This window comes from Tamandua tetradactyla, chromosome 10, assembly GCF_023851605.1.
Source record: "Tamandua tetradactyla isolate mTamTet1 chromosome 10, mTamTet1.pri, whole genome shotgun sequence".
Taxonomy (NCBI): domain Eukaryota; kingdom Metazoa; phylum Chordata; class Mammalia; order Pilosa; family Myrmecophagidae; genus Tamandua; species Tamandua tetradactyla.
In genome coordinates this window covers 107,184,524-107,196,139 of record NC_135336.1, presented here as the reverse complement: position 1 = coordinate 107,196,139, position 11,616 = coordinate 107,184,524, and the positions used below count along the sequence as shown (strand labels likewise).

Sequence of the window (11,616 nt, the reverse complement as noted above, 5' to 3'; positions counted from 1 at the left end):
ACCCTGGGACCACTCCCCTGGGGTACAAGGCCACCTCCCTGCAGAGCGGGGAGCTCAGCCTGGACTCCCCGGCACCCGACACTGCCTGTCCCGGCCCGGAGGGGAGCACAGGCTTCCAGGTTATAGGAAAACGGCGCGAGGTTCCGCAGGCAGCGCTGTAACTGTTGCCACGAACTTGGTGTAGAAACAACACCAACACACCACCTGCAGCTCTGAAGCTCACAGGCTCACGACACGTCCTGTGGGCCGGCCGAGGAGGGGAGGGGCCGGCTCTGGGGGACAGCTTCCAGCCCGTTGCAGCTCCCAGAGGCGCCAGCTTCCTGGGCTCGTGGCCGCGACAACACCCACCCGACCTCTGCTTCCACGGCTTCGTGCCTGTGCCCCAGGCCCTCGGGGGACCCCGTCTCGAGGTCCTTCACTTAACCCCCTGCAGTCGGGAAGGTAACAGTGTCCTCTAGGGAAGTAAACTCAGCTTCCCTCAGCCTCGGGGTCGGAGCTGCAGGGAGGACCAGGCCTGGGACCCGGGAAGAGAGGGAGGGGGCCTGGACTCCCGGGGACTCAGTGACAGATTCCACGGGGTCTCAGAGCCTGGAGCGGTCACTGCTGACCCATGTTCTCCTGCCGCCTCCTGGGCTGCCTGACAACCCTCTGCACACCAGCGTCCCTGCCACCTGGGGCTCAGCTGCAGGCTCAGCTCCACTTACAACCGGCAGAGAGATGAGTGGGAATCCCAGGGAGGCCCCTGCAGAAAGCCCCTGAAAAAAAGATTGCTTGGTGGTGCGATGGCTCCGTGGCGGAGGTCTCGCCTGCCACACCGGACACCCAGGTTCGACTCCCAGTGCCTGCCCATGCAGAAAAAAAAAGTTTGCTGCCTGCCTGGAATGTGGAGGTGATGGCTGGAGTTCTGGCAGCTATTTTCTCGCACAAGGAAGAGGGCCTACATTTCAGCCTGGACTGCTGACGGTATTGCAGAGACCCTGGACTGCCTCCTTTCAGAGCTCACGCTGAGAGAAAAAGCCGCTGCCATTGTAAACACAAGACGTGACTAGTGACTAGCGTTTCCATTACAAACAGCTTGTGGTGAAGACCAGGAGACCCGACGGGACCCTCCTCCTCCAGCCCCGGGCAAGACTGTGTTCCCAGCCTGTTCTGCAGGATGCAGCATCCCGGGGCGTGGTTCCACCCCACTCCCAGGTCTGGCCCGAAAACCTTCCAAGCTTGATGCAGCCCTGCCTGATGCCTCTGGAGCCGGGCAACGAAGACGCAGAGTCACGGGGCGTGGGCGGGAGGCGGCAGCACCCACCAGAGCCCCCACTCCACACGCAGCGTAGAGCCTATGTGGGCTGCATGTTCTGTGGCCGGCATAGAGCTGACCCTCCATCCTGATCTGCTTGCTGCCATCTCCTTGCCTTCCCACATGCCGCTTCCTTACCCCGCAGTGTGTCCCCACCCCAGCTACATTCCCCTACCTGCCATTCCCTCCCCCACAGGGCCTCGGGGCAGGCCCCAGCCCGGGCTGCCTGGAACAAGCAGATACAAGGCAGCTGCCCCCTGGCCCCCTGGGCAGAGCTTCGCTGGGGAGGGGTCTCCTCCAGCCTGCAGGGCATGGCTGGGGCTGGCTACGGATTGTTCTAAGTCGGACCCAGTGGTGGGCCTTGCCAGGTGATGAAGATGAGGGTGTGTGCCTGGGGCCAGGGAAGGGGCGGGCAGAAGAGCAGAACAGAGGTCACCTGTGTCTTCAGAGTGTCCATGGCAGGTCAGCTTGTTGGGAACTGGGATGGGGGGACTGCTAGGACAGGTGTGGCCAAACCCCAAGGACCTTTTGGGTAGGGTGGGAAGGCCCCAATGAGGCTGCCACTCACTGCAGGACAGGGGACAGGGCGCTGGAAGGGGTAGGTCCAGACCAGGTGCTGTGGGATTCCCTAATGAGACATCACGTGTAATTACGACCTCCCAGCCTGGGAGGAGAAAGTGGTGGTGGAAATAATTACCGCTGTGCCAGGAAACCCAGAGACCAGGCTCAAAGCCAGGGAGGACAGCAGGGGGGCCTGGCTCGGGATGGGCCAGAGGGACCATGGACAGGGCAGTGTACGGGGAGGGGTCTGCCGCCCTCATGGGCTCCACCCTCCTCCCTGCCCACCCTGAGGACGCAGGGTGCCTGGCCCAGTGTGGTTTCACCCAGAGCTCCCATGTGTGTCCTCAGGCCACCCTGCCCCAGCCCTGACTGCATGGTCACCAGCACTGACAGGAAGACCCGGGGCCACTGAGCCCCTCGGTGGTGGGTGTGATCTCCTGCAGAGAGCTGGTAGAGGCCAGGGTGAACCCCAACCCTGTCCTGGGAGGGTGGTGGGCTGTCTCAGAAGAGAAATCCCGTGGTCCAGGACCCCGGTGCCCAGCGTGAACATTAACCCTCAGCCAGACCAGCCTCCCTCCTGCCCCACACCCCAGGATGTTCAAGGGGTGCTGTTTTTCCAGAACACCCCAAACTGGGGCTAACGTCACACTGAGCCGAGGGTGGGGGGCTGAAAGCGTCACAGATTGGGGGACAAGGGGCAGTCCCCTGGCGGTGGGAGGCCACGAGGGAAGGGCAGATGGCAGGGGCCGGGCGTCCCCAGAAATGCTGGGGATGGGGTGGGGGGTGGGGGTGTCACTGCCCTCCCAGGGCCCCAGTGTTCCTATCGTGGGTGACATAGGTGCAGGGAGGACGAGGTTCCCAGCTGCCGGTGGGGGCCCCTGGGGGCCCTCCAAATCCTCAGTGCCTGGGTCTGAGGTGCTGGGAATCAGCGTTTAGATTAAAAAATTAAACGAACCACTTCATTTTGTGAGTCAGATTCCATTCAGCATCTTAAAACCAAGATTAAAAAAAATCAAGACTGTTTTTGAGTAGGACTTGAGATCAGGAAACCTGCCTGGAGCCACCGCGTCCTTCGCGGGGCTTAAGGAGCCCACTTCAAGGAGCGTCCAGCTGTCCTGCGCTGTGAGCCCCATGCAAAGAACGAGTGCTAAAGCACCCTCAGCACGGCTGCCACCATGTGGCTACGTGGCACCAGGACCTGGAAGGAACACACCTGTGCATGTTCTGCAGAGGTACAAAGGGGGCAGTCCACGAGCCTTCCATCTCTCCCGCCCAGACCTCCGTGTGCCTTGAAGGGCAGGTGGACTGAAGGAGTGGCCCTGCCATTGGCTCCCAAGGCCAGACCCTTTGCCCTTGTAGCTCTGGGTTAGATCAAGTGACGCAGCAGAAGCTCAAAGTGCTGCTCCTGTCTGCTCTCACATCATGGAGTCTGCTCTCGCTTGGTCCCCAAGCACTGCCATGAGAACCGTGCTGGCCAGCCTACTGCAGGAGTGCAAGACACTTGGAGGAAAGCTGGTGTAGCCAAGGCCGTTACAGCAGCGAGCCCCCACCCACTTGGTGACCATGACCCCAAGGTACCCAACCAGCCGCATCAAGCCTGGCCAGACTCCCAAGAAGGGCTGGCATGTGTCAAGCAGCACACTTCACGGCCCCCAGTAACTGGCACCCATGCCACCAGGAAGAGGAGAGGGCAAGGACTGTTTTACACGCTGAGGTAGTGTAAGAGGGACCTGTTGGGGGGGGGGGGAAACAGGCCGGGGTGGGGGAGGGAGGGGAGGAAGCGCTGGAGTAGGAGTGGGCGAGGGTGTGCAGGCAGTGTGACAAGGGCTGGGGGAGGTGAGGCTCTGCTGGCCTCCCCACCCAGAAACCTTCAGGAGCGGTCTCCTGCCCCAGTGCCCAGGTGCTGGCCCTCGGTGTAAGTGAAGGGGGCACTGCACCAAGGGCAGCCCAAGGGCCCAATGGGCAGGGCCGGGAACTCAGGGGGCCACAGGCACCCCCTAACTCCTGCTGGCTGTGTGGCACCATCACCCCCACCCCAGCCCCAGAGCCTAGCACTCGATCTTAGTTGAGAATCACCCCCCACCCCACCCCCCATGTCCTGGTCCCTGTGTCCATCTCCTCTGGGCCAGGCTCAACAACAAGGACAGTCATGAGCAGGGCCTGGAGGAATGCTGGACAGACGGACAGAAGTATAAGGGGAATCTCCAGTCCAGTTCCGCATGGGGCCTCCAAGGGTCTGCTTTCCCTGTGCAGACCTTCCCTTCCTGTTAGGAAGACCACAGGTGGGGCCACTCCTCGCTCAGGTTTATTAGCAGGTTACTCAGGCTCTCCCCACAAAGATCGGAAAATGCACACTCGCCGCCTCGGCTCCAGCATCTGTGCTCCTGGAGAACACACACCGCCGAGTCTGGTTCGGCAAGAAGAGATCGTTGGGCCCCTGGCCTAGCACGGAGGTGGCTCAGGAGACACTGGGTCAGCGAACGCGACCCCACCCCTGCTCCTCCGGTGGACATCCGCGTTCTGTCCGCAGCGCTGTCCTGGTAGAGGATGCTGGGGGCTGCCTGCCCCCGCAGTGCAGTCTCCTGGGACCGTCCATGGGGCACTGAGGTCACCCTTGGTCCCCAGGACAGCAGTCACCACCTGGGTCACTCCGTGTCTTGCAGATGCCCCTTTCAAGTCCTGGGGAGCACCATCGAGGGCCTGGAGCCTGAGGACCAGGCGGTGGACAGAGGCAGCACCAGAGTGGAAGGTGACAGGCTGCAGGAGGGGCCTCCTGCGCAAGCTCTGTCTAGGAAGTGTTCAGGTCAGCAAGCAGGAGATTCCAGAGCAGGAGCTGAGGCTGCAGCAAGTGCACGCACATGAAAGGAAACTGAGGCAGGATGTGTGCCAGCCTCCGTTAAACAGGGCCTCACAGGCACACTGGGCCCAGAGCTGGGCTAGACATGAGAGCTGATAATCCACCAGATGGGGCTGCGGCCAGACTGGCGGGCTGGGGTCCAGCAGCCTGGAGCCCATTGGGCTCTGGTGGGAGCAGCTTCATGTAGGAGAATGAGGGTGTGGGGCGTGGGTACCTGCCCCGCTTGCTGAGGGTGGGCAGTGAATAGGCCTGGGAGAAGCAGCCAGCGGTGGCCCTCAGAGCTGGCATCCAGCATGGACGTCACTGCCCTGCTACCCCACTTCCTGCCAGTGGCACTGGGGACTGAGGGAGGGGAGAGGGATGCAGGCGTGGGCCTGAGGGGCCAGTGCCCAACCCCCACCAGCCTCCAGCCCCCCACCTGGCCCTCTGAGGGCTTCTGGGACAGGGAGGTGTTCATAGCACCCGGCGTCCACCCCCTGCTGCTGATGTACAGGATGTGTCCCTCAGGAGTTCAGAGGCAGGACAGAGACCCCCAGGGGCCTATGGGGTGAAGGAATCGTGGTGGACACTGGGGGCAGGGCACTGCCTTGAGAGTGCCAGGCCTGAGTGGCTAGGGGTCCAGCCCGCAGAAACGGACAAAGCCAGGGCTGAGTGTGTGGGTGCTGGGAGGTTTGGAGGCCCTATGATTATCTGGTATCACCCATCAGCAGGGCCACAAGGAGCCAGCACCCCAAAGAAACCCTCGCACACAAAGGGCCAGCAGGGCAGAGTGAGGAGGCAGGAGGGGCCAAGGCTGGACCCAGCCGGGGACAGAGGCCACGGCTCAGGTTCTTCCTGGCAAGTGGGAAAGTGAAGGTGCCTTCTCACGCCCATTCACACTCACACGTACTCACACTCACACACACACAAACTCACAAAGACTCATTCCACACCCATACAGACGCACACTGACACCACTCACACATACCCGTGTGCTTCTCCTCACCAGGTCCCAGAACCAAGAAAGGCCCCAGGGAAAACGCCCTCTCCAGGCCCGGCCATGCCAGGGCACCCGTGGCTGCAGGGGTCTGTGTCTGGCGGCCCGCCCAGCTGTCCCCAGCCCACCGTCCTCCAGGAGCTCTGTGGTGACCGGGCAGGCTCAGGAGCTGCAGGTGGTCAGGACCTCAGGCTCTGGCCTCAGGGACAGGCCTGTGCTCAATCAACGCACCGAGTCTGCCGTGCAGGGGGCCGTGGGTGCAAGGAAGGTCGTGAGGAGCTCTGACCCCTGGGGCTCCTCTGGGCGGGAGAAGCGCTTCCTGGCTCTCTGGGGAGCCCACCCCAAGGCTGAGGCTCTCCAGGCTCGCCCTGGGCACCACAGCCAGTGGGGACACGCAGCTCTCACGCCTTCGATCGCAAAGGCCCCACTCAGGCGCCCACCCACACATGTCACACTGGCTGGTCTGCAAACAGGCACGCTGTGGCTCTAGTGCAGACATCGCAGCCCGCACGGCGAGGGGGCCGGCCCAGTGACCAGAGTGGGCGCCTGTATGTGCACATGGCCTGGGGGCCCACAGAAGACGGGTGGGGGGCCCTTGCAGCACAGTCCCAAGGGGGCATATTCGGGGTGCCCGACAAGTGCGGGGCAGGTGGGCCCACAGGAAGGGTTGGCAGGAGGGGTCGTGGCCCACAGCTGAGGTCACCAAGCACTTGGTCTCTGTCCTCCAGCTGGTAACCCCCAGCATCTCCTGACGAGTCTGGCAGCGTGGGAAAGGGGAGGCGGCTGCAGTGGCGCCGGAGCCCCTGGCCCTCTGGGGCTCCTGTGAGCACCCGGCAGGCCTGCTCAGCGCTGGCCACCGCCACCACCCTGCTCCAGCCGCATCCGGTCGGCCAGTCGCTGCCCGATGGCCAGCAGGGGACTGGCTCTGTAGGCTGGGCTGGCCAGCAGCTCCTGAAAGCGGGTCCGCTCCTCCTCACTGAAAGAGAGTCAAGGCCGGAGGTCAGCTGTGGTGCTGGGGACGGACCCTCAGAGCAAGCAGCAGGGAGCAACACCCCAGCAGACAGCGGGGGGCAGTGTCAGCTCAGAATGGGGGAGGCCTGCACACCACGAAGGGGCAGGGAAGGCTTGATAAAGGGGGTGGGGTGCCATGGCTGCCCCCTGAAGGGATGTGGGAGGCCCAACGGCTGCCTGCTGATAAAGGCTCCTCTGGGACTGTGCCTCCTGTTGGATCCACCAGGCCCCCGAGTCCGAGTGGCCCCGAGTCCCCAGCCAGCCCTGCCAGCCCCTGGCCCAGCAGCCCCACTCTTGCCCTCCTGAGTGTAGCCGCTGCAGGCTGGGGGAGGGACTGGGGGACAAATCGACATGAGGCTGCTTGCAGGCTGAGGCCGCTCAAGCTTTGCTAGCTGGGGCTGCCTGTGCCCAGTGGGTGCGCCCCGGGGGTGGCCCCTCTGCTGCCAAGGCTACTGCTGGTGTGGGTGCCGAGCTCCACCTCAGCTTTGAGACAGGGCCTGGGGCTGACCACATGGGAAAGGCCCTGAGCAGGGTGCCCACGGTGTCAGGGCGGACATGGGGGCCCAGCACCACGCCCCAAGCCTGCAGGCAGGACGACATGCTCATGTCCCCCTGGGGTCTCTGGCAGGCAGCGGCTGAGCATTCTGACAAAGGACCCAATTCGCTTCACACTGGAGTGGACTGCAGGGTGCGAGAGGGAGAGAGAACCCGAACTTCTGGCCTCCAAGTGGGGAGGAATGCCCGCTGTGCTTCCAGCGCTCTGACACCGCTCAGAACAAGAAGTCAAGTTGTTCCTGAAGAGCCCAGGAGGTGTGTCAACCCTGGCATGCTCCCAAAGGCAGAGCCCATCAAACAGGCTGCGAGGGGAGGGTGCTGGAGCAGCAGACCACCACCCTGCCTGGTCACATAGCAGGGCGCCCAGGGAGGGGGAGCAGAGAAAGAGGGAGAAGATATCCCCTCCCCCGGGCCTCAGAGGGTGGCAGCAGCCTCCTCTGCCACCAACTTCCTCCCGGCAGCTGCTCAGACAAGACCTCTGTTCAGCACGACGTGGGTACACATGAAAAAGGAATACATGCAAGACCTACAGCGAAGACTCTAAGGCTCAGGGTGTAGAGTGCACAGAGCAGGGACGGGCTGGAGAGAAGGACAAACCCAACAGACAGAGCTAGAGGACTCAACACACAATGACTGGCGTCCCCAGAGAAGGGAACCAAAATCACCAGACGGAAGAGATGTCTACACACATCTAATACAGATTTCCAAATACAATGAAGCATAGAAACGACGGGAACCCACAAATTAAAGGGGCACAATGGGCTCCAATACTGAGAACTACCCCCAGCAAAGGCCCATGACTCCAGAGAAGAAATCCCAGGACGGCTCTCTTCCAGGCAGCGGGCGGTGGCGGCCTCCCCATTCTCCACGGCACACGCAATGGAGACTGAGGCCAACGACCAGGCCAGAGAGGTGAGACCTCCATTTTGCACCCAAGATGCATCTGGGTACAAACCTCTATAAAGCATTTTGACCCTGTTAAGGCCGCATGGGCCCTTTTAGAACCAAACCAGAGACAAGTTTGCCCTGTAGCAGAAGGGGAGAAATCAGGGGAGCTGCGTTGGTGCTGCTGGGCCCTGCCACAGGGGCCTGAGCTGCAGAACCAGACATCCACACCGTCCAGCTCACAACCCCCGAGGCTGGGGTGGGAGGTGGGAGGGAGAGTGGCGGGGGCTCCAATTCCCCTGAGCGGCGTTCTGACGGGTGGCCTCCTCCCTGACCCCGTCTCCGCCCGTGGTCAGAAGCAGGGAGAGTACTCACAGGAGCTGCAGCCTCTGTGCTGCACTCATCCGATGGAGCTCCGTGGGCCTGCGCTGGCTGCTCCCCCTGCTGCAAATGAGAAGGCGTGTCATGCAAACCCCACAGACGCCACCCTACCCTTCTCCAAGCACAGGCTGCTGCCAGCAGGGTGCCCTTTAGGCGCCATGGGGAAGCTGCACGTTCTGGCTGCAGCTGGCTGCAGGGCCAGGCTGAGCTGGGCACTCACCAGCACCACCTGCCCTGGGATCTGGGCTGTGGGGAGGCGGCCTGAGGGGCCCGCCCCGCCGCCCTCCCGGAAGGCCCCCCAGCCTCCAGTAGCAACAGAACTCTGGGTTCTCACCCTCGAAGAGAGCGAGTACCCCGAGTCCACACCGAAATGGATAAATGGGTCAATAAACTGACAGGAGAGGGAAAAGAGACAAGTCTCCTACACAGAAGAATCCCGAGTGATTCTTGCAGATGCTCTGGCCTCGAAGAGGTCGACCCAAACTCCCCGCTCCTCGGGGGGCCAAGCAGGGGGCTTCCTCCCCGCACAGGTGGCAGGGGCAGAGGGAGGAGCTTTCCCAGGAGAGCCCCGGCAGGTGTGGTCTCGGTGGTGAGGACAGCCAGGCAGCAGCACCCTGGCGTGGGGAGCCGTAGCCTTGGGAGTCCCCCGACCCTCAGCCCCCCCAAGGGGGCATCCTGCACAGCCCCGACCTCAGGGCCATGAAGGTTCCCAACACCGGGAACGAAGCCGGGTGAAGCCTGGGGGGCAGAGGCCATGTGGGGTGCGGGGGCAGTGAAGAACGCTGGGTGACAGTCAAGGAGAACGGGGAGAGGCTGGCCCTGTGCTCACTATTACTGAGCTCCTACTTGCACACCACTGTAACATATGCACTACACTCGTACGCAAATAATAAGGGAACAGCATGGGCTACAAGCAAGTCTGTGCTAGCTCTGCAATTTTTCTGTAAAGTTAAACAACCCTGAAATTAAGACTTCTATTACAACAGAGGAACACTTGGGCCAGGCCAGGGCGCGGGCTCCCAAGGCGCATGCACTGGGCCCTACCCACCACGTAAGCATGGACCGTGTGCCAGAGGGAGCCAGCCCTCGGCTGAGCCCAGACAGCAGCAGGCACACAGGCCTCGGTCCCAAACTCGCTCACGCACCCCAGCCCCGGCTGCCGGGTGTTTACGCAGCTCTCTCCCCTGGGAGCCTGGAGTGCATTTTTCAGATGAGAAAACTGAAAACAGGGAAAGGATTCTTGACCAGGGTCACATTTTTGTTCAAGAACCAGGAATGGAATTTGCATCTCAGGCTATGTTCGGTCGTCAAATCTCAATCCCAGTGGCCACTCCTCTCTGGACCAAATGTTCCTGGTGACTCCATCAGGAGGGTTTTTCTTTGCTGTGGAGGACGGGGAGCTGGCCTGGAACTGGGGAGGGTCTGAGGCCGTGTGTCCAAGTCCACAGGTCCCCCATCCCCAGGCCCAAGGGTCCCTGAGTGCCCCTCCCGCCCCTTGCCGGCCACCCCTGCCTCGACCATCTCTTCTCCCCTCTGGATAGAGGTCTCTGGCTGACCGTCTTCACTCACACAATCCTCACCCTCTCCCACGAGCGAGAGGCTGGCTCAGGGACGTGCAACTTGCCTGGCGGACTGCGGCCGGTGGCGGGAGGTCTCCAGCTCCAGCAGCTCGGGCAGGGCCTCCATCAGCGGGTGCAGGTCCCCCACCACCGCCGTGGCCCTCCGCTTCCGCTCCTCCTTCTGCTTCTGCTCGGCCAGCTTTATGGCCTCTATTTCTGAGGAAGGAAGGGCAGGCAGTCAGCAGGGGAAACAGCACCGGCCTCAGGGCATGGTCCCGGCCCATCAGAGGCTGTGGAGCCACAGGGGCCCAGACGCACAGCCCACCCAGCCCCGTGGGTCCTGAGCCTTGGGGCAGGGCTGCTGGCACCTGCACCCCGTCTGGAAGCACCGCATCACCCAGGCACTCTCTAATCACAGTGGGCGAGGCTGGAGTGAGCACTGAAGGTCTTTCCTTTCTGCACAGGGATATCTCCCAGAGGTCTGGGCACGTCGGGTGGGGGGACCCCACCATCACAAGAAGGTGGGTGAAGGAGAATGAGAGGAAATGGGCCCCGAGTGTGGTGAGTGAGTGCTTGCTGGGCACCTCTCCCAGCCAGGGAGACCACCTGCCATGGACTCGGGCCACGCAAGAGGGGATGTGGGCAGGGGCTGATGTTCTGAGATACACGGTGCAAGGTGCAAGTGGGGCCAAGGAGGGGGCAGCCCCGGGGGAGCAGAGGGAGCAGGTGGGCAGAGGGAAGGGCAGCCAGTGGAGACCGCAGGGTCGCAGCACGGCAGGGTGGGGGCTGCGCAGCAGAGGCGTGGTGTGGGGTCCTAGACATGAGGGCAGCCGGGCCGGCAGCAAAGCTGTCCGAGCCACCATGGGGACTGGTCAGAGGAGGCCGCCTCCGGCCTCACAAGAAGCACCAAACCACACCTGACAACACTCCACTCTGAGCAAGGGCCAACAGGAGCACCTCCCCAGCCGGGCCGAGGACCCGCCAGAGGCCTGGAGTCGCTAGTTGGAGGGGTGTGGCCCCACGGCCCCCGAGAGGACACGGGGGCAAGGACGAGGGACTCCCAGCTCACCCAGGCAGCTTCGGCCAATCCGAAGGGAGTTTCAAGGGGCCCCACCACACTCCTCTTTTTAAGAAGATTAACTGGCAGGAATAAACAAAACAATTTTGAAAAGGAAAATACGACAGGAAGGTTGGTGCAGTGGCTGGTAAAGGAAATTATGAAATGACAGAAGCTGAGGTAATGCAGTGGGGGCCAGAGAAGAGGCAAATGTCCAAGCATAGGCCAGGGCCCCAAAGCCGGCCGGTGGGGAGCAGAGGGTGGCTGTGGATAGTGGGAGCCCACTTAACCGGCCACCCTTCCACAGAAACAGTAAGCTGCAACCCTGCCTCACTCACACAATTCCTAAAAAAGTTATTAAATACAGTAAGTAAAGATGAAGCTACGTGACAGGATTCGAAGATGACGCAGGAGAAGATGCCACAACACTGCAGTAAGGAAGCCTTAAGAGGGCACAAAACGTGAGAGTAAAAGACGGAA

At 62.2% G+C, this 11,616-nt stretch overlaps 1 protein-coding gene across 2 annotated transcripts in view; it reads right to left on the bottom strand.

Moving 5' to 3' along the window:
- Positions 1 to 4,141: 4,141 nt before the first annotated feature.
- SLX9 (SLX9 ribosome biogenesis factor) overlaps positions 4,142 to 11,616 on the bottom strand; it is a 50,647-nt gene continuing 43,172 nt past the window's right edge. For both annotated transcript variants that reach the window (XM_077119183.1, XM_077119185.1), the window contains 3 exons: positions 10,145 to 10,295; positions 8,515 to 8,580; positions 4,142 to 6,664 (listed from right to left, as the gene is read on the bottom strand). In XM_077119183.1, coding sequence (XP_076975298.1) covers positions 6,532 to 6,664; positions 8,515 to 8,580; positions 10,145 to 10,295 — 350 coding nt within the window. In that variant the 3' untranslated portion in view covers positions 4,142 to 6,531. The remainder of the gene's footprint in view (positions 6,665 to 8,514; positions 8,581 to 10,144; positions 10,296 to 11,616) is intronic.